This window comes from Pipistrellus kuhlii, unplaced genomic scaffold (assembly GCF_014108245.1).
Source record: "Pipistrellus kuhlii isolate mPipKuh1 unplaced genomic scaffold, mPipKuh1.p scaffold_m20_p_65, whole genome shotgun sequence".
NCBI lineage: Eukaryota > Metazoa > Chordata > Mammalia > Chiroptera > Vespertilionidae > Pipistrellus > Pipistrellus kuhlii.
Window position 1 is genome coordinate 1,546,059 of NW_023425568.1, and position 21,460 is coordinate 1,567,518.

Sequence of the window (21,460 nt, forward strand, 5' to 3'; positions counted from 1 at the left end):
ACGGGTGCTCGCGGGAAGCCCCTCCCCTTCCCTGGCCCGACGTCTCGCCAGCCCCCCTCCCTCCCCAGCGGACCGGCCTGGAGGGGGAGGGGAGCCGTCACCGGAGGAAGAAAGGAGAGCGCCCCCCCCACCCCCCCCCCCCGCAGGGCCAGACCGGGCAGGGTCAGCTGAGCCCCCGCCCCACCCCGCCCTCCCCTCCGGCAGCTGGCTCATTAAGCCCCGAATTATGCATGTGCCTGCCCGCCCCAGAAACACACAGTCAGCGTGCGCGGGGCGGGGAGGGGGGGGTCGGCCGGAGAGCAGGGGGGAGGTAGCCGAGGCCAAGCCGGGAGGCCACAGGCCGGTGGGTGAGGCCGCTGCCCGGCCAGTGTGAGGCGCACCTGAGGGCCCGGGATGCCCGGTGCGCAGTGGGCAGGGGAGGGCACGGACAGCAGGGAAGCCCCCTCCCCCGCCCCCCCGCACACACACCACAATCACCAAGTTTTCCAGAGCGTCTGCCGGTTCCCGTGCGGGATGGGAGAGGTGCGGGCCACCCCACACCCCCACCCTCCCCCACCCCCGCCTGAGCCGCGGAGAAGGCCTGTGTGCCTGGAGCCCCTGGCTGGAGGGCAGGGCCTGAGTCCCCAGCAGGCAGGCCGGAGGAGCTGCCCTGGCCCCTCCCGCAGGGGGAGGGATGGTTTGCAGGAGGTGGGCACGGTCCAGGGGGCGAGCGGGCGGGCGGGCGGGGGGAGGGGTCGCTGGCTATTCAGACACCGGGCGGGCAGAACGGGTCTTGCAAGTTGCAACCATCCTGCGTCCTGCCAGCATTGGGGGGGGGGGGGGGAGCCGCAGTCGGAGGGAGGCAGGTGGTTTCATGCGGCCGGAGAGGAGATCCCGCCTCTGATCGGAAGGAGTTTGGTGTCCATCTCCCCAGCCTCCCCCCGCTCCTGGTGTTGGAACGCGCCAGCCCAGGCCCCCCAGTCCTTGGCAGCCCCACCCCCCATCCCCCGCGTCTGCACGCGGTTTTGGGGAGCCCTGGACCTCAGCACCCCCTGCCGCAGGCCCCCCCACTGGATGGACCGTGTTTGCCCTCGTGGGCCCATTTGTTTCTGGAAATGAGTCCTCCCTTCCTCCCCGTTCTCTCCAAAGCAAAGGCCGGGGCCGGGAAAATTACAGACCTCTCCTCCCCCCGGCGAATCCAGCCGCCCGCTTCGCGGGGAAAGTTTTACAAGCCCGTGATGTCAGCGAGGCCGGCGGAGACCGCACTGTTTAGGCTGCTTAATTGGCAGGCTTTGAACTGGAGGTGGGAGAGGGAAAGGAATCCGCGCCGGCTGCCCTGGAGGAGGTAGTTCTGTGGGGTCTACCGACCTCAGCCCACTCAGCGGTCGCTGGGGCGGGAAGGGGTCATCACAGGTCTGCCCTGTGCCTCCCGAACGGGGAGGGAGGCCCAGGCATCACCCTGATACCGGGCAGGCAGTCTCCGGCCCCGGTCCCAAGGGAGGGAGGACCCCTGGAATCCCATCGGGGGGGTACACTCTCCAGATGCCATACTCTGCCCCAAAAAAGCCATGGAAACAAAGCCAGTGTTTTCTCCACTGCCTCCAAGGATCCCTTTCCTGCCCTAGCCGGTTTGGCTCAGTGGATAGAGCTTCGGCCTGCGGACTGAAGGGTTCCAGGGTTCGATTCCGGTCCAGGTTGCAAGCTCCATCCCCAGTAGGGGTCATGCAGGAGACAGCCAACCAATGATTCTCTCTCACGATTGGTGTTTCTATCTTTCTCTTCCTCTCCCTTCCTCCCTGATATCAATCCATATATATATATATTTTTAAAATAAATTTATAAAGGTCCCTTTCCTGAAGCCGGGAGAGCGGCATGGTGTTCTCTGGGCACTGCGGGGCGGACAGCTATCCTCGCCGGAGCCCCATCAGACCAGGCTCGAGGGAGGTTAGGCCCAGGACTCTGCATTGTGAGTTAGTACCTGGAATCTCGATTCATTTGCCCAAGGCTGCGTCCACACCTACAGCCAGCAGGCTCTGCGAGCTGCCGCGGCCTCAGCCCTGGGGGCTGTCCCGGCCTGGGCGTTCTCCCTGCCTCGTGGTCCACCTGAAGCTGCCTCGTCTCCGCACCAGGCCTGAGCTCTGACTTCTCGCCTCCCAAGGAAAGGCCGTTTCGTTGCTATTTCTCCCCACAACGGAGCCCAGAGTCCCAGTTTCCATGGAGTCTGAGCAGCTCAGGCAGCCTTTCCCAGACTTGCCTCTCACCCAGGGGTCTCCCCTCTCCCTCCCAGGCCACCACTCTCACACCCCTCCTCCAGCCCCATCTCCCTCTCGCTCCCTCTCTCCCTCTCTCTCTCTTTCTCTCTCTCTCTCTCTCTCTCTCTCTCTCTCTCTCTCTCTCTCTCACACACACACACACACACACACACACTCCTCCTTCCTGAGCCACCTCCCCTTCCACATCAAAACCAGCAGGCCAGCTGGAGGGCGCTAAGAAAACCCACCCACTGCAAAAACACACCAGGGCTGACAGACCCGCCCTGGGCCCAGCTGAGGGCCTCGGGGCCCTGACCACACCTGCCATCGGAGGGAAGGCTGACATCCTGGCGCCCTCAGGTCACTGGCCGCCGCCTAGCAGTGCCTGCGCCAGGGCGGGGCCCGATCTGATGGGGGCCCAGGTTTATATAATTGGGGGGGGGGGGGGGGGCTCTTAACAAAAACAGCAAATATCAAACCACACCTCCACTAGGGGCCTGGGCACAGGAGGTACCCTGAGCCTGCGCGCTCTCCCTCACCCCTCACGGTCAGGGCACCAATCCCTCCCAGGAGAGTCTGCCCAGCGTGGAGCCAGAGAGACCCTGTGATGATCCTCCAGGCCCGCGGCCGGCACACGGTGGCGGCTCGCGAGCCACAGGGGGCTCTTTGGCCCCCTTAGTTTTTAGCAAAGGCCAGCTTAGGAGGGCCCTAATTGAGTTAATCACAATGTACCTACCTCGATAGTTTAAGTTTTAAAAAATTTGACTCTCCAAAGAAATTTCAAGCGTTGCACTGTTGACATTTGGCTCTGTAGGCGAACGAGTTTGCCCACCACTGGGCTAGGTAGGATAAGCGCTTTCCTTTCCCGCCACCAATTTCTTCAAAGAAAACTCCCTGAGCCTGGTCTCTAACAGGGAGGGAAGGGGGTGGGGCGGGCGGCTGGGTGGGAGGGGATCAGGTGGGTGGGGATCTGGAATGGAGGACCCCACCCTCCCGCCAGGCCCTCACAGCTGCTGGAAACCACTGGCAACACCGTCTCACCCTTCAGCTCCGGACGCTCGGGTCCAGGGAAGGGGAGGGTCTGCTCAAGGTCACAGCATGTCAGCCAGAGCCAGGACCCCTTCCCTAGTGGACGAGTCCACGTTGCCTGCCCCCCTTCTCCCTGACCCCCAACCCCAACAAGGTGGACTCTGCACAAACGCTGGCAGTCGGCACGAAATCCACAGACGTGTGTGGGACCCGCGGAGGCCGCTGTCCTGGCTCTTTCGCCCCACGCTGGGCCCCAGTCCCGTCACGGGCTTCACCCAAAATGACTGGAAATAAACCCCGCATCGCCGGCCGGCAGCAGAGGGAGCCTGGGCAGTGGCCGCCACACAACGGGAGGGAGGTGGCCCGGCGACCGCCCGGGGCTCCCCTGTGAAGGCGTCAGCCCGAAGCCAGCGCCCGAGTTCTCGGCTGCCCACAGGGTGAGGACTCCAGGGCTCACCCCCTCGGAGATTCGGTTTCCTCAGCTACAGTGACACTCATATCTGATCTGCCACCTCGCGGGGCGGAGACGAGGATGGGAACATGAGGTGAAACCCGGCCAGGGCAGCACCGCCCCACCTCAGCGAAGAGCAGAGCGTGACTGGAGAGTTCACACCCCGAGCCGCTGCGCACCGGCTGTGTGACCTTGGGCAAGCGGCTTAACCTCTCTGTGCTTTCAGTTTTCAATTCTGCAAAGCGGGGTGGACCCTGGCACCTACCTGCTGAACTGTCAGTAGGATTATGTTGATTAAGGTTTGGGAAGCCCTCCAAACAGGGACTGGCTCGTAGGAAGCTGTAAGAGTTGGTGCGCCATTAAAAACCCTAATTTGGCCGAAACCAGTTTGGCTCAGTGGATAGAGCATCGGCCTGCAGACTGAATGGTCCCAGGTTCGATTCCCGTCAAGGGCATGTACCTTGGTTGCGGGCACATCCCCGGTGGGGGGTGTGCAGGAGGCAGCTGATCGATGTCTCTCATCGATGTTTCTAGCTCTCTATCTCCCTTCCTCTCTGTAACAAATCAATAAATATATGTTTTTAAAAACCCTACTATGAACAACTCCATCTTTCTGTTTCTTTCCATGAACAGAGGGCGCAGGGGTGGCACCTGGGCCGCCTTATTCCTAGGGCCTCTCCCTGCAAGGAGCCCGCTCCTAGCCGAGTCTAGCACTGGGTGAACATGCATTAGTCAGGCGGGAAAATTAGCAAAGGAAAAAAAAAAAAAAGCTGTCAAATGCCTAATAAAAAACTTAAGTCAACTGCTAACTACTTACTGTCAAATAAAAACCCTCATAATAATAACAGTCGCTAGGCTGTCGGCTAGGTTCGGGCCACAGGAGCCGGGCCCCGTTCTCTCCCCTGCCTCCTCCCTCCCTCCCTCTTTCCTGGCCTGGAGTGGGGGCCCCTTGCCTAAATCACAGTCCTACGGCCCCGAATTTAATGAGAAAAAGAAAAAAAAATGCTGACCAGTACGTCTGTCTTCGTTTTCATTCGGTCAAATTTCCCACGACCGCTGGGTGGACAGGCCCATTAAGGTGACCAGACGTCCCGCTTTTGGCGGGACAGTCCCAATTTTTGACAATTTGTCCCGCGTCCCGAGATGTTTTTTAAAAAGTCCCAAGTTTTGGAAAGATTCCAAAAATTGGGATTTTTTTAAAAAAAAAAAAACGCCTTGGGATGCGGGACAAATTGTTAAAAATCGGGACTGTCCCGCCAAAAGCGGGACGTCTGGTCGCCTTACCCATTCCGTAGCTGAGGACGCTGTTTGCACACGCACAGCCGGTCCACTGCCTCCCGGGAGGCTGGCCGGACAGCAATTCCTCCCCCCGGTCCCAGGTGAGGACACAGAACTCTGAGGGGAAGACATGCTTGGTCTCCGGCCACCGGGCTGGGCAGCCTGGTGTGGCAGGAGGCCACCTGTCCTGACTCGACCCCCACGGGTCTGGGCTCAGCCCTGCCAGCACCGGGGACACATGCTCAGACAAGTCTCCCCGCCGGGGCAGAGCGGGAGGCACACCCATGGGGTCCCTCCGGCCGGTCAGCAGGCCAGAGCCCTGCCCTGCATCCCGCCGTGACTCTGCGTGACTAACAACCCAGGATCGCAGGGCCCCGGGATTGGCATCCATTGTCTAAGTTAAACCGACGAGAGGTCTGAAAGGTGAGAGAGGTGATCTCCATTCGACAGGGAGCGGAGACCTGGAGAGCTGACTCTGTGTGGGCCAGGGCCTCTGGGAACCTGAGGGTAAGGATCACACCTGGGACCAGCTGCCAGGACCACCTCGGATGGGGTCTAGAGGCAGTGCCTGCCTCCACTGGCTCTGCCGACCTCTCACCAAAAGCTTCTGTCCCCGTGTGGTCCACGGAGGCCAGGCTGGAGTCCGATTCCACTTTGCTGTGTGACCTTGGGCAAGTCCCTTAACCTCTCTGAACCCCAGTGCAAAGTAGGGTTAGGGATGTCTCATTTCAAAGTGGGGGGGGGGGGGGTCACAGGTATCTGTTTCAGTGCTGCTGACTATTTCTCCCAAAAAAAAGCACCTAGCATAGGGTGGGTTACCAGGCAGACCAGACCCCCTTCCCTGCACTCACCAGCCCTGCCCAAGCTCGGGGTGAGGGGAGGGGGGCGCGGGAAGGGGGCAGTCAGCATTGCAGCCTGAGCCCAGACCACTTCCCTCCGACAGCGCTCCCCTCTTCCATGGTGTAGACACAGCTAATAATTAGCTGTCACGGTTTAATAATAGAAAAAGATAATCCATGCCACAACACACACGGATTTAACCAATCTTAATTTGGAGGGAAAATAACAACTCGAAATGTATCAAATGCAAGTTTTTCAAGACGAACTGCGAGCGAGTTTATCTCGAGCTCCCAGCACGAGCCAAGTTATTTCGTTCCTGCCACTGGCCAAGCCAATTCCACCCCCCCCCCCCCCCCCACCGCACTTATTTTGTTTATTTTTAAACGTCTGAGGCGAAGTCTCAGGGCAGCATGTAAATCCTCCCGCTGATGAGGCGCCTTTTCCCTCCGGTGCCTTCCGTGCTGCAGTGGGTCCCCGGGACCCCACACCGGACCCCCTGTCCGCGCCCCGGCCCAGGCCCACCCCGGCTCTGGGGCTCCAGGTGAAGACCCGTCCGCGGGCGGGGGACCGCCTGCCCCCTCTGTCCCCGCTGCCTGTCTCCCGCCTGTCTCCGGCAATCTGACATTCGGGGTGTGGGGGGAGGAGGAGGAGGAAGAGAAGGCAAAAGGCAGACCTCTGAGTGATGGCTGAAGCTCCGTTTGGTGAGGGGAGAGGGGAGAGCACGCAGGAACCCAGCACGCGTGACGGAAAGCCTCCCCTCCCGAGGCCGTAAGACGGGGATGCTAAGGACGGAACTCGGGGACGCGGCTGAGAGGACCACGCACACGTTCCAGACATTCCCCTGAGGGAAGCGAGCCCCTCGCGCCGCCAAGCAGGGTCCATCCCCGCCCCCCCCCCGGCCCCCCGCCAAGCTCGGCTTTCGCAAAGCCTCCCCTTCTCCGTGGTCACAGGATCTGTGTGCTGAGGAGCAGGTGCAGGCGTAGCAATGGAGTTCCAGAAAGGGACTTGGCCTTCCAGGGTCCAGCCAATGCCCAAGCCCTGGCTGCTCGGACCCCAGACCCTCCCCAGGGTGGCGCACCCTGAGAGCACCGCCCCAGGACAGCAATGCGACCGGGATGGGGGCTGGCAGGGGAGGGACACACAGGGCGGCACCATATTTCTGGCGATGGGATCCTCAGAACCCAGTGGTCCAGAGGGGCCCACACGAACCCCAGGACTCGACGGGGCTGGGGCGAGGGGAGGGCGCTCACGTGGGTAGCACGTGTCATGTGAAGTCACCATCACCGTGAGGGACGTCCCCAGGTGCGGGCACTGCAGCTCAGCGAGGTGGGCAGGCAGCAGGGTGGCACACACCTGGGCGGGGTCCTTTGCCAGGCGGCAGGCCACAAACCCCTCACCCCCTCGAGCTCCCTTTCCCCTCGCCCCTCCTCAAAACGGCCGGCCCCGACATGGGCTCAGAGAGCCCTGCTCTGGGCAAACCCCGGAACCTCCCGACGGCCCCCCCCAGGGTCTCCACCCCCCCCCCCCCCCCCCGGTGCGCCGAGCTCCATCAGAAACCTCCCAGAGGCAGGGTGGGCTGTAGGAAGGGACCGTAAGGAAGGAAAGAGCTCCTGCACAGACTGGTATGTCCCAGAATCAGATGCCTTCCTCCCACTCAGACCTCCAAGCCAAGGTCCTCCCCTGTGACCAGCGTCGCCTCTCTGTCCCCAGATGGGATGTAAGCACCACAGACCGCCTCGCCCAGAGTGGACGCTCAGGGCGTCGGGCCTGGGCCTGTAGCCACACACACATCAAGGGTGGGGACCCCACCCGCCCTCACTCTGGCCGCATCCCCCACGCGGGACACAGCAGCAGCCCCACGTGCTCCGGGCCCCTAGGACTCCACCACCCGGTGGGGGTGGGGAGTGGGGGGTGGAGGGCAGTCATCCCTCAGTTGCTGAATGATTGAACGGATGGATGGATGTCTGAATGCAGGCCCTCAGGAGACAAGGCTTCCAAAACGTCCTCCTTCCATTCTCCTATTTCCCTCCCATTAAAAAAATAATAAAAATAAAAAGGAATAGGAATTCATCCTTCATCCCCATCCCCAGAATGACTGTCCCCAGGAAAGGGTGACCGGAAGTCCCGCCCTAATGTGATGACTGACAGAATCCCAAGGTAGTTCTCACCGGGGTTGCCCACCAGAGCGGGAGGGACCCCCACGAGTGACCGGGCAGCCCTGCACATCTATTTCTGGATCACGGCTTCCAGAAGCACCTGGCCTCAAGGGGGACAACACGCAGACGGCCCCCCAGGCAAGTCACCACCCGCCTGGCCACCGCGAGCACCTCCCCTCGGACCCCATGCCAGCGGCGAGGCCCCGAGAACGAACAGCCACCGGGAGGCCCGGCACAGCCAGCGGTGCCAGGGGCCCGGGCAGCAGCCAGGCGGGGTTCCGGGAGCCCTGGGGAGCCGAGCCTGGGGTCCCTGGCCTCCTCTTAAAATATAAAGGCTCAATTATCCCGGAGCAGCTTGCTTTACACATGAATTGACACATTTATTTTACAATAAATAACTGGGAGTTATCTGCGTTTCCTTTGCTGTTCATCTACACGGAGAAAGAATAAACAGGGCTTGTCGACAGAAATGCAACCGCCGCAGTCCTCAGAATTCAATTACGCTAAAATAATTAATGCTCCCACCATATTAGATTACTTCATACGTGGGAGCCCCTGAAGTTTTATTCTCTAATCTTCCCCTTTTTATTAAATAAAAATTAAAATAAAATAAAAAGTTGGTGCCAAAGTCGGAAGGGGGATGGGGGGGCGGGAGAGAGAGAAGGAGTGTGGTGGGCCGTGGCTCGGACCCCGTCTCCGGCTGGCGTGGCATGGGGACGGCTCTGTGCCTCTGATGGAAATGCCACATTCAAAGCTCTGAACAAACACGTCCCTTTAGACTGCTAAGGGGCTGTTTTACATGGTCCTCAGGAATGGAGAGAGCCATCCGCCCTGCTGTGGAACAGAAAAGGCCGAGGATACCTTTGGTCACATGACGCAACAGTACCAGGAGGCCGCTGCTGTATTACAGCCTACACCCAAAGGGGAGGGCCGGGGGAGAGACACAGGGCCTTAGGAATTAACGTGGCCTTTTAGGAAAGCATACGTAGCTGCTTTCTGAAACACACATGCCCTCCGTGCTCTGCATGCAGCCTCTCCCTGGAAAAGCACCTGCCGCCCCGATAGGAGGACTCAGAGGGCTCCTGGCAAACGCAGGGAGCCGCCCGTCCCCGGCAGAGCCGCCAGGGTCTGTGGGCACCGATGCCAGGCGTTGGTGCTGCTGGGAGAGCCATCTTCGCGCACGTGATTAAGAACAGAAAGGGCGAGGCCCTCACCGGTACAGACAAAGGGACGCGGCACTGTTCTCAGACATAACGAAGGCAGCATTGCTCGGGCCTGCACGGAGCTCGGAAGCTGGGGTCTCTGTGACCGGGGCCTGGGGCATTGTTCTCAACGACCTCGGTGCCGGAGGCGTGTGAGCGCTCTCCTGCTGGGACACCCCCCCGACCCCAGGCCAGTGTCCCCAGCGCAGACCACCACAGATCTAGCTCCCTGATCCCATTTTACAGATGGGCAAAGCCGGCCCACAGTCACGTGGCTGCTGCAGAGAAGCTGGGCTTGCTGTATTACCGCCCCCACGGCCTCCTGATGGGGGCGGGGGGGGGGTCTCTGCACGCACCATCCATCTCCCCCGTGGGCTGGCCAGGCTCACCCTCCACGGGGCACCACAGCCTCAGTCCCTCCAACCTCCCCACTAGCTTCCGTGGCCAAACCAGGAAGGAGACGGGTCCGCACACTGGCCCAGCAGGCCGCCGACACCCGCTTGCCCAGGGCAGCACAGAGGGGACCGCCCCAAAGGAACGTCCCACGGGTGAAGCATTCACCGAGCCGCTGCCCACAGAATCCTCCCGCAGGCTGGCCAGTGTCATCACTCGGCTGACAGGTGGGGAAACCGAGGCACGGGCCCAGGAGCGACGTGTGCAGAGTCAACCATCAGGGTTCGAACCCTCATCTGCACCCAATCCGATGGCACGTGGCTGCCCCGCTCAGGGACACGGGCTGGGCAGAGCCCCCCCACAGGCAGCCCCAGAAGCTCACCACGACCCTGAGGAACGAGGGGTCACCGGCTCCCTTTCACAGACGGGAAACCGATCGGGCCACGCTGAGAAGCACAGATCCCAGCCCAAGAGCAAGGCTCCCAAGCCCAAGACCAAGCTGTGAGCCACAGCACCGTGTGGGCCAGCCAGACGCCCGGGCTCCCATCCTGACCTCCTGGCCGCCCGCACAGTAGGCCAGACCTGGGCGGCGCCCCCTGGCCTAAAGCAAAGCAACCACCAGCCCATCGGGCCGCCCTGAACCCTGGGCCCATCTCCCACAGAGGGCCACCTGGACCCTGGGCCCTCGGACAGGGCGAGCCCAGCGGGGGGCCCGGAGGCCGCCCGGCACTGACACGCGGCACGGCGAGGGTGGGCATGGGACACGGAGGGCGTGGGGCGCGGGAGGGGGCCAGCGCGAGGTGCCCTACCTGCCATGTTCTCCTGCTTGGGGCAAATGCCTTTCGTGGGCGAGAGCAGGTGGTCATCTTCGTCGGGCGTGACCTGGATGCCGATCTCCACGGGCTCGGACACCCTCCTGAGCTCGGGGCGCGCGGCGGGCGGCGGGCTGCCCTTGTCCAGGCCCCGGTCGTAGCAGACGCCCAGGCCGCACTGCTTCCGCTTGTGCTCGATGAACACCAGGATGTCCCCCAGCGGGAAGTTCATCTGGCACTGTCCGCAGGTGAGCAGGTCGGGGTCCGGGCCGCCCACCAGCAGCCCCAGGCCGCTGGGCTCCTCTATGTCCAGACCCTCGTCTTCTTCGAGGATGGCAGCCTCCACATGGTCAGCCTCAGCTGCGGGGCGGGGGGGGCAGAGAAGACAGAGATGGCTTAGGCAGTCACCAGCACGCACACACCCCCGCCTGCGTCCCAGCCCATCCCCGGCTGGAGGCAGGACGCCAGAGCCCCCCACGTCCCCCTCCCCAGGCCTCCCGGAGGCAGGGGCGCCCCGTCCCGAAGGTGGGTGACACATGGGCCCACGGAGGCTCCAGGAGCAACGTCAGGGATCCCTGGAGCTCCTGGCTTCGGCGGGGCTGACCTAACTGCTTCCCAGCTGATGCTCTGCCAGCCCCCTCCCCCACGCCCACCCCACCCCACAGCATACAACACACATCCTGGTTTCACGGCGACGCAGCCCTCCCAGATGGGGCGGCACCAGCCGGAGCGGTGGTCGGCACACCGCGGCTCGCGAGCCACCGGCGGCTCTTTGGGGGAGGTCGGCCTCCGCGAACGCACCTCCGTCAGACGGAGGACGTTTTTAGCAGAGGCCAGCTTAGGAGTATTGCCGACATTACGTGAATAACAACGCACCTCCCTAGATGGTTTACGTTTAAAAAACGTGGCTCTCAAAAGAAGTTTCAGCCGTTGCACTGCTGATACCTGGCTCTGTGGACGAATGTATTTGCCGACCAGTGGTCTAGAGACACGTCTCTCAGAATCTGCAGCATCGGAGAACCACCGGGACCTTGGAAAACCTCCCACACCCAGGCCAAGCACCAGGGAACCCCAACATCAGGGAGCGATCGAGGTGTAAGACTCCCGGGTGATGCCGACGGGCAGCCATGGCCGAGAGCCAGGAGCCAGAGCCCTCTGGCCCGGGAAGGAGGGCGGGGGAAGCTCCCCCTGCCGCCCCCCTCGCCTCCCACCTTCCTCTCATTCATGGCTTCCCCATTCATGTGCGTCTGACTTGCATTCCTCCACCTGAGGCCTGGCTGAGCCCTGGGCGGGAACACAGAAGCCCAGGCAGCCGGCCGGCAGAGGCCCGGGCCTGCTGAGAGAGAGGAGCCACGCGCTCCCAGCAAGGGGGTGCCAGCTCCAGGAGAAAGAGCCGAAGGGAGAGCCAGGCCGGGAGGGGAGGGGCCTGCGGGGCTGTGGCTGCGGGGCAGCTGGCCGTCCCCAGCACCCCGCACAGGGCAGACCACGGCTCTGTAGGTTTCCCAGCCTCACCGACAGCCGCTGCCCTGTGTGCCTGCTGCTTCCCTCTCACTCCCAGAGAAAGGAAAGGGAAGAAATCCTTCGGAGTCCAGGGGCATTTCCGGGCCGATGGCAAACCACACTTCCAATGGGTTTTGTACATTTTCCGATTTCTTTAGCAGCCGATACATTTCTGTATTTATTTTATTTTATTTTATTTTATTTTATTTTTGTAAGGGGCACAGGACACAGATATTTAGGAACCAATGAAAACCTCCGGGGGTAGGGGGCCCTGGGAGAGCCGGCAGCAAAAAAGGTGCCTAAGTCAGAGACGTGGCCCTGAGCCGCGCCCGCCCCGCTCCGGGCCTGAGTGAACTCGAGGTGCAGATTTTTGAGAGCAAATGGCAGGGGTCGGGGAGATGGCACGAGGGTCGGGGTCCTCAGCGGCGGGAACTCCGGGGAGAAAGGTCCCCGTTCGGGGGTGAGCTGCTCAGGGAGGATCGGGCAAACCGCACGAGCACCGAGGGGAGGACGGGGAGGGAGCAGACACATTCCGTGGCCGTGGAGCGGTGGGCGGGCCGGAGCCAGAGAACAGATAATTTCAGGAAAACATCCTGCGGCATCTTCCGCCCTATCCATAAATCACTGCTTCACAGGCTTCCTCCGTGCGTGTCCGCGGGCAGGCCTGAGTCCACAGGACACAGAACACGTATGAAACATGCGTGTGTGGGTCTCCAAAGAGGACCCGCTGGGAAGGGAGGGAGATGGGCGTCTGAGGTGCTGCCTGGGGTTCTTGAAGAGCAGACAGAGCCTTCCATGAACGGAACGCAGAACTACCAAAACGTGGCAACGTGGTCCCACCAAGGCCCCCCGCAGATGGGGAAACCCCAAACCCCAAAAGCACCCGGGAGGTCCGAGAGGCACTCGGCACAGAGCCCGCCCCGGCCACCACCCCTCACGCTGCCAGAGGAACGGGAGCGGACTGAGAGAGGAGCTGGGGGTCAATGCTACGTCACTGATCTCCCAGGTTAGAGTGGAGTCGCCGCCCTCCCGCCCCATGCGGTTTTGGGGTGGGGGGTGGGGTGTTTTTTTGGGGGGGGGAGCTGGGTTCCCGCAAACCGTTCGTGGGGATAAAAAAGAAAAAGGTAATTATCCGGAGCCTCTTTTCCCTTTAACGATCGAGCATTGAGCAATACTGTTTATATTGAAAAGCTCACACCTTTAATTACCAATTACATCTCCGCAATCCCAGAGCCAGAGGAGAGGGCCGTGAGAGCAGCTCTTTGGGAATAGCAGGGCGTACTCCTCGCCATTGGACCCTAATAAACAGGAGGAGGGTGTCAAAATACTGTTTGGTTGAAAAAGAGAGAGGCGCGAAGGAAATGATGGGGGGGGGGGGGAACGAAATGACATTGAGAGTTCCAATGACACGGGTGAGTTCCGGGGGGCAGGGCGGGCGGCCCCCGCCCCCGGGTGAGAGCCAGTCCTGCCCGGGGGCGCCCCGGCCTGCCCCCCGGGCCACGTGGTGCCAGCAGCCGGGGACGGAGGCGGCCAGCGCCCGCTCCCAGCAGCACCCAGGCCGGGAGGTGCCTGCTGCCGCTGAGCGTGGCCTCTGGCTCCCCTGCCCTTGCCGGCTGCGCTGCTTTCCATGAACTTCCCGCCTGGTCCCTGCTCCCTGCGCACTTAGTTCTAGGACGTGGCGGGGGGAGCTATGTCATTTCAAATTCCTGTTGTCATTCGGAAGAAACACGGGCTCCTTTAAACACTAGCAAGGTCACAAGCGCCGTGTGCAAGCATGCCTCCCTCTCCCTCCCTCTGTGCACCAGCTCTGTCTTCCTTGTCCTCCCCCCAACCCCCTCTTTTTTTTTTTTTGGGGGGTGGGGAGAACATCTGTAAGCCTTCCCTGACTGAGCGGTCCCTGCCTACCCTTCCTCCTGCGCCAGCCCCGCAGCCCCAGCCTCTGAGTGTGAGTCTCCCCGTCCATTCCCTGCGGGCGGTTCAGGGTCCCGCCTCCGCCCCCCACAGCCAGCCCACCGGGCAGCAGGGCCGCCGGGCCCACTGGCCAGCCACAGGCAGCCCTGACCCCACCCCACCTCCCGACCCCGGATCCGCTCAGTGCCTCCCAGGGAGGCCGGGAGGCCAAACACCCACCAGGAAGCGCCCCCCACTTCCAGGGTTGGAAGGAAAACTCCCACTGAGGAGGGCATCCACCAGCCGGAGAACGGGGCTCCCGTCCCCCCTCCCGGGGCGCGGGGCCTGCTGCAGGAGACGCCTCCCAGAACGGGGGCATGGGCACCCCCAACCCCCAAACTGCTGACTGTCTGGGTCAGAGCCTCCTGGGCCTTAGACCTTCACCCCCGGGCCTGGGAGACACCCCCAGAGCAGCCTGCGGCTTTGCTTCCGCCGGCGGGCGGATACCGGGCTGCGCGGGTGCGCCCCTTCTGAGAACCGCGTCCCCGACGCCGGAGGAACAACAGGAGGGACAGCCACTGGCCCGCCCAGGGACCGGCAACGCGGGCCGCGCCGGGCCCCCGAACCCTGCTTCCTCCGTCCTGCGGCACCTCGGAGAGCCAGCCTGTGCCCGGCGGGCAGAGCGGGCCCCTGCCACCGGAGAGGAGAAGGCACCGGGAAAGATGACAGACGCGCTCAGACAGAACCAGCTTCTGGAACGCCCGGGCCCCGCAGACCAGCCCCTCCTCGCCGGGCAGACTGGGGCCCCAGGGAGAGAGGAGGGGTGCCCTCGAGGGGCTGCGGGCCATGGTGGGGAGCTCCCCGAGGTGGGCAGCCCTGGAAACATGGCCGCGCTCACGGTGACGGGCGGGTAAGGGGGAGAGAGGGCCCCCGTCGGATCCAGGAGGAGGAGAGACGAGTGGGTGCCCGGGGCGCGGTCCCCAGGCCGCACCCCGGGCCAGGGCGGGGGACACGCTACATCCTGACGGGCACGGCCAGACACGCATGGACGGACACACACCGGGCCCGTTCCTCCGCTTTTACGACAAAACCACACGTCATTTACCAGGCAGGGCCTCCTCCCGGCTGGGGAGGGCACTGAGAAGCCATGAAGCCGGATCCACAGATAACAACGGGCACGCGGTGCACAGGGAAGCGCTGGGTCCTGGGGCAGACGCTCGGCGGCGAAGGGACTGGGCCGCAGACAGACATGGGAGACACGGTGGACGCCGGCCCCACCAGGCTGCTCAGCTCAGCTGGGCCTCACCTGGCCTGGACCCCCCCACACACACAGGACCCCCGGGCCCCGCCCACAGGGTGGGTCCCTCACAACCGCCCCTGCACCTGCCCTCCCCTTCCCCCCGGGAACTCCAGCCGAGAGAGGCGGGCGCCTGCGTTCCCCTCACCCCGTACTGACTCAAACCCGAACGCCTGTCTGCCACGGCTAAGCCACAATCCGGAGAAACACACACAGGAGGGCTGTCTCGGGTATGGGGGGGGGTGGGGGGATATGGGGGGAATAGGGAAGGGTGTGGGGGGAGGGGTGCAAGGATCTTAAAATCGCGTGACACCCACGTCACCGACGCCCCCCTGATGGGACCCGTGTTCACAGGAGCTGTGCAGCCTCCATCCACCAGCTCGGCCTCCGGCTGGAGACTCCACACCTGCTTCCAGGGCCCCGGCCCGCGTCCGGGTGTCTGGCGGGGGGGGGGGGGGGTCTTTCCCTCTGGGGGTGGGGGGACATGAGGGAGGGGCCCGGGCTCCGGGCGGCCGCGGAAACACAGCCCGCACACGCACTCCGTGGGGCACACACTTTCTGAGCCGCCATCCATTTTTAATTTATTGGATCCCAGAGAAAATAACCACCGCGGCGAGGCGGGAGGGGGGCGAGGGGCAAGGGGAGAGGGGGGAATCCGTTCCTGGGGAAGAGAATAGTCTGTGACGGGGACGCTGTGAGGCTCGGCCGGAGGATTGATGCAGCTCTCCCAGCGCCGGCCGGGAGTGATGGGGTGCGGGCAGAGCAGCAGGAGGGGCCCAGCGGGGCCCGCCTGCCCGGCCGGACACGCGTCAGGACTGTCCTCCCAGGGCCGGGAGGGGTCAGGACCGATCCGAGGGCCGCAGTCCAGGTCCCTGGCCATTGGTCCACCGGAAGGACCTGTCCTGCGCGGACCCGGCTGGCCATTCTGACGGACCCTCTCTCCGGGCCACCTGCCCTCTTGCAAAGAAGCCTGAGGCGCCCACCTGTTCTGGGTGTGGCAGAGCTGGTGGTCCAGGCCCTGGGCCGCCCTGAGACCTCCACAGCCCCTCCCTGCCGCCCTCAAGTTACCGGAGGGACCCCGGACCAGCGCACACTGGGGACCCCACCCCCTCCATTTCACCCCCATGAGGCCTGTCTGCTCCACACCAACCGCATCTCAGTCTGACCTCTGGGCAGAAGGCGGTGAGGTACACAACCTGCCAGTCCACAACCCCCTCAGCCACGTGGCTGTGCCCCCCAGGAAGATGGCCAGGGGCCTGGCTGAGGGGAGGGGGAAGTCAGGAGGCCTCCTCCGAGAGATGAGGGTGCAGGAGGAACCTCATCCTCACAGCCGGGGGGGGGGGGTGGGGCCAGATGGGCTAGTGCAAGGATGTGAGGACGAGCCCAGATGCCCACATGGCCCTACACACACACACACACACACACACACACACACACACAGCCTGGTGCCCGGGCACTGCAGCTTATCCAAAACCGCTCCCTGGAAATAGCCTCGCTTGCTCTACAGACCTTTCCCCTCCCCGCCCCCGCCCCCCACATCCAGCTCTCCGGAACCCCCAGGTGTGTGAGGCCGGCCTCAGACACTCAAAGCAGAAAAGGGAAAACAGCGTCCAGGTGTTCTCACAGGCCCAGTCCATGGCTACACGGTTCCTGAAAAAGCCAAGTCTGTAATATCCAAGAATGGAGTGACCTACATTTCCATAAATAAAAGTCAACTTAATTACAAAAAAAAAAAAAAGCACCACACAGTACACATCCTCCTGAACACATCCCGACAGAAGATCCTACAGAACGGCAATGCCCTGAGCCTGCAGGGCCCCGCAGGGTGAGGCCGGGAGAGGAGGGCGCTGTTTTAGCCGGTGACGAGGCTGGCTGCACGGAAGGCTGTGCTTCCCCAGAGGTGCGAAGCCGGAGAGGGGGGCCCTCCCCCAGGACAGGGACCGGCAGCCGGGGGCCTTCCGGGGGAGGCGCCAAGATCGCAGGCGCGGGCTGTCCTCCACGCCCACGTCCAAGCCCCCCGTCTTCCTCCGGGCGGCACCTCCACTCAGAGCCCACGTGAGTCCCAGCCACACTGGCATCCAGCTCTCTGCCTCGGGTCTGTGTGTGTGTGTGAGTGTGTGTGTGTGTCTGTGTGTCTGTGTGAGTGTGTGTGTCTGTGTGATTGTGTGTGTCTGTGTGTGTCTGTGTCTGTGTGTGTCTGTGTCTGTGTGTGTGTCTGTGTGTGTGAGAGAGAGTGTGTGTGTGTGTGTCTGTGTGTGTGAGTGTGTCTGTGTGTGTGTGTCTGTGTGTGAGTGTGTGTGTGTCTGTGTGTGTGTGTCTGTGTTAGTGTGTCTGTCTGTGTGATTGTGTGTGTCTGTGTGTGTCTGTGTCTGTGTGTGTCTGTGTGTGTGAGAGAGAGTGTGTGTGTGTCTGTGTGTGAGAGTGTGTGTGTCTGTGTGTGTGTATGTGTGTGTGAGTGTGTGTGTGTCTGTGTGTGTGTCTGTGTGTGTGAGAGTGTGTGTGTGTGTCTGTGTGTGTCTGTGTGTGAGTGTGTGTCTGTCTGAGTGTGTGTCTGTGTGTGTCTGTGTGTGTGTGTGTGTGTTTTCCCGTGTTGTTTTGGTAAAAAACGCCTTCGGACAGGAGCAAATGTGTTTGTGTTTCAGCAGTTCCGTGGAAGGGGGTCAGGCAGAAGTTATGTAAAACAGAGGGCTTTTGTTTTTTAACTTTTAAGTCACTTAATTTTGTGTGGTCTGGGCTTTCAGGAGAGTCAAATAGTGCAGCCCCCCTAATCCAACACCCAAGCAGATTTCGGCGGGGGGGGGGGGGGGAAGAGAGAGAGAGAGAGAGAGAGAGAGAGAGAAAAGAAGGCATGAATATCTTGAATTCCACCACCTACAACAAAAGGCCTGCATGTGTCAAAATGCCGGACGAAAAGTCCCCAGGAAGGTAGCGCCGCTAATCAAACCTCCGATCTGGCGTGGCTTTTGCCGGTAAAAACCGTGCTGCCCCAGCCCCCACCCCAGCCACCGCCCCCCGTGGCCGGCTGGTGCAGGCAGCGTGTCCCCCGGCCCCGGTGCCTCCCGGAGCCTGGCCCCGCACGTTCTGCCTCGCCTCGGAGCACCGCTGCTCGGGGAGGCCGCCCACGCGTGGCCCGCTCGGGAGGGAGGACGGGAGAGTGGGTGACCCGGGCTCCCGGGGAGGAGGGGTGTGTGGGAAGGGAGCACGGGGTGGGGGCGGGCACAGGACACACGGGACTCCGGCCCGATCCTCAGCGCATGCAGAATGCTCCGGAGTGACAGAGCCATTCCCGGAGCAGCTGGGTGGCACAGACCAGCATCGCTGGTGTTCTCCTGTGCCCTCGCCACCCCAAAAAATAAAAAAAATAAAAAGAACATACCGGTGTCCCTCCAGCAGACACCGCCTCCAGAGGGGCACACTCGGGGCATCCATAACCTGACCGTGAGGCACAGGGCACCGTCCCCAACGTGTATTTCCTTCCCCACGTCCTCCCCACTGTGGCACCGCCTGAACCGAGAATCCCCATCCTTGGAGAATTTCAGCCAACGGCAGGCCCTCACCGGGCAGCCAGGGGGGCCCTCCTGGAGCCACAAAACATGCAGGAGACAGTCTCCGAAGGCCAAGAGCCTCACCAGCACCCTCTCCCTTATGCACATTTTTTTTTCAAGCTTTGTCATATCTGTGGTCGGGGTTGTAGAGCTTGTGAAACTCCCAAGTGCCAAGGCCCAGAATGGGGGTTTTCTAATGTGACTGTTTCTAACGGTTTTCTGCGGGCCAGAGGCCACTGCCCGGCCCACGGCGGAGGGCCAGGTGGCGGGGTGCTTACCGCCGGCTCCACTCAAACACGAAACGAAGTGGAGGGGACCGTCAGATAAATCGCCAGCCCTCCGCGCCCGCGAGGGAGGCAGGCTCCTCCGGCGGCTGACAGCGCCCGGCTTTTGTCTGACCTAATTTATTTCTCTCTCAGGTTAGGGCAACCCTCCTCTGCTCAGATCCTGAACGTGAGCACGAGATCTGGGGTTCGCTGGGCTGCCTCCAGATTTTCGGGGACGTGAAGGAGAAGCCGTTGGAGACGCAGAGATGCTGCGAGCAGAAGCGCACGCACGTCCCCCGGCACCAGCCCGCACACGGAGGGAGAGAGCGTGTGTGAGGCCTTCCGTGGCCAGCCCTGTTCGGGGTGAAAGGGGCCTAGCACACGTGCCCTCCTCCCAGACAAAGTTTCACACGCTGTGTGGGTCGGCGTTTCATATCTTTGTTTTATATGATGCCCCATGTCCCTTAGGACAGTGGGAACATGACCTGATACATGGAAATGAGAATCCAGATGTTGTCAAACGTGAGCTAAAAGGACTTCCATTCAGCATGCCGTTTTGGGGTACATGACGACTCCCCAGAGCATCGGTCCTCGGCTGTCCCCTGCCTCCGGGGCGTGCCGCTTGGAGAGGGACAGCATGCTGTCCCTCCCCAGACCCCCTCACCGGGTCAGGCAGGCCTCGGCAGCCGAGGGGGAGGTTTTCAGAAAGTCAAGACCACAGACTCATCGGGGGAAACACACCCTTCAAAACGAACCCTTTTTAATTGTTTGTTTTAAGAGAGAGAGAGAGAGAGAGAGAGAGAGAGAGAGAGAGAGAGAGAAGTGCCCCCACCTGCCAAAGAAGGGCTTGTAAATCAATGCTGATGGCTTGGCAATAGATTTCTCAAACTTATCCTCTCCTCCTGCCCTGCTCGGATCTCCGCAGGGAAAATCAATATTACAACTTCACACTTAAGACATTTTTGCAGCAGCAGCAGCAGCAGCAGCAGCGCCCAGGGCCTGAGCCGCCTGCGGAAGCCCATTCCTCGCCATTGCAGCCGAGGCGGCCGGGACATGACACGGGCGCCGAGCGCCCCCTAGCTGCCGCGCGGCGCCACGCGCGGGCTCGGCGCCGCCGGCTTGTCATCCAGCAGAAGCCGATGCAACTGAAAGTTTATTTTGGAAAGTCTCTTATCACAACAAGCAGCAGAGATGGCAAAGCGATGGAGAAGGGAGATGAAAAGGGGGTAAGGGGGACGGCTAGTGCAGGCCGCGTTCTGAGCGAACAGGCAGTGCCGAGAGCCCGATGCTGATAAGGCGCTGGGAGCCGGGAAACGGCTCTCTCCTGCCTGCTCCATCTCCCGGAGACGGAGACTACGTGATGCTAATGACTGCCAAAGGCACCCACAGCGGGCCGCACAGTGGTCAGCAAAGCCTGGCCTCCGCCCCCTCCACCCTCAGCCTTTCTCCCTGCTCCTGAGGCCGGTCCCTCTGCCTTCCCGCCAGCCCGTGAGAAATGGCTCGTTTTCTGTTAAGAAATAGGTTGAAAGGCCAGACAAAAACCACCGAGGCCAGAGCACAGGCAGGTAGCAATCTCTTCCCCTCAAAAAAAAAATAAAAAAATAAAAAAATAAACATGCATCTGTGCATACTCTCTGGGAGGAGACGAGACCCTTTAAAAATATTAGGGGCTGTTAAAACAGGCCCCCGGCTGTTTCCTCTCAGGTGTGAACTGCAAATGAATAAAACCAGCCCGGCATCACACCTTGGGCGAACACATTTTTATTCTCCCGTGGAATCGGAGCAGCTGACTTCTGTCACACGTCTAATGATATGGGGTTTCCTTCTGTGCAGAAGGGAGGCAGGCTTCCCTGCCCCCCTCCAACGACCAAAAATAAAATAAAATAAAATAAAATAAAGAGGGGCCTGGAGCTTGTGCCATGTGCCAGAGGCCCCATTCTGAGAGGTCTGTGGACGACTGGAGACAGACGACAGTACCCTGGGGGGTGAGGGTCCTCGGAGGCACCGCCGCCTCCCGAACACGCAGCTACAGCAAAGCCCGGCGCGGAGGCAGCCACGGAATCCACGCGGCCGAACGTCCGAGTCCGATCTCGGGTCTCCGGTTGTTGCACAAAACCGTGACTTCCCACGGAAATTCGCTCGAAAACCTGTTGGTGGGCTGGTGAGCTCTCACCCTTCCTGGGGTGATGCAATCCGCCACCACCGGCATCTTAGCTTCTCGGAGCACCTCAGCTCCTCGTGGAAGGGTGCCCTGCCCGGCTTCTCACCCTGCCTCTCGCCCCGGGTGCAGGCACCCGGGCTCCAGGCCCTTCCCTCGGCCTGGCCATCCCGGCCGCTCTTCCTCCCCTCGTCACGATGGTCCCTGTGTCTGTTTCGTGTTTGTCTTGAGATGAATAGCTGCTGCGTCCGTCCCCCGGTTTGAAAAGCCATATCCATGTGGGTCGAACGTTTCAAAAACAGCCCAGAAGCCTGGGTTTCTGTCCCCAGCTGTCTCTCGCACGCTTCGTCCCTCCCTCCGTTGTCTCATGGGTCCTGTCTGCACATTGAACTAACCCAGGATGGAGTCCTTC

At 61.8% G+C, this 21,460-nt stretch overlaps 1 protein-coding gene across 3 annotated transcripts in view; it reads right to left on the reverse strand.

The window, feature by feature from the left end:
• Positions 1–21,460, reverse strand: part of BCL11B (BAF chromatin remodeling complex subunit BCL11B) — an 88,851-nt gene that overhangs the window by 63,831 nt on the left and 3,560 nt on the right. For 2 of the 3 annotated variants that reach the window (XM_045575103.1, XM_045575102.1), the window contains exon 2: positions 10,390–10,752. The exons of the other annotated variant lie outside the window; for it this stretch is intronic. In XM_045575103.1, coding sequence (XP_045431059.1) covers positions 10,390–10,752 — 363 coding nt within the window. The remainder of the gene's footprint in view (positions 1–10,389; positions 10,753–21,460) is intronic. 3 annotated transcript variants of the gene reach the window in all.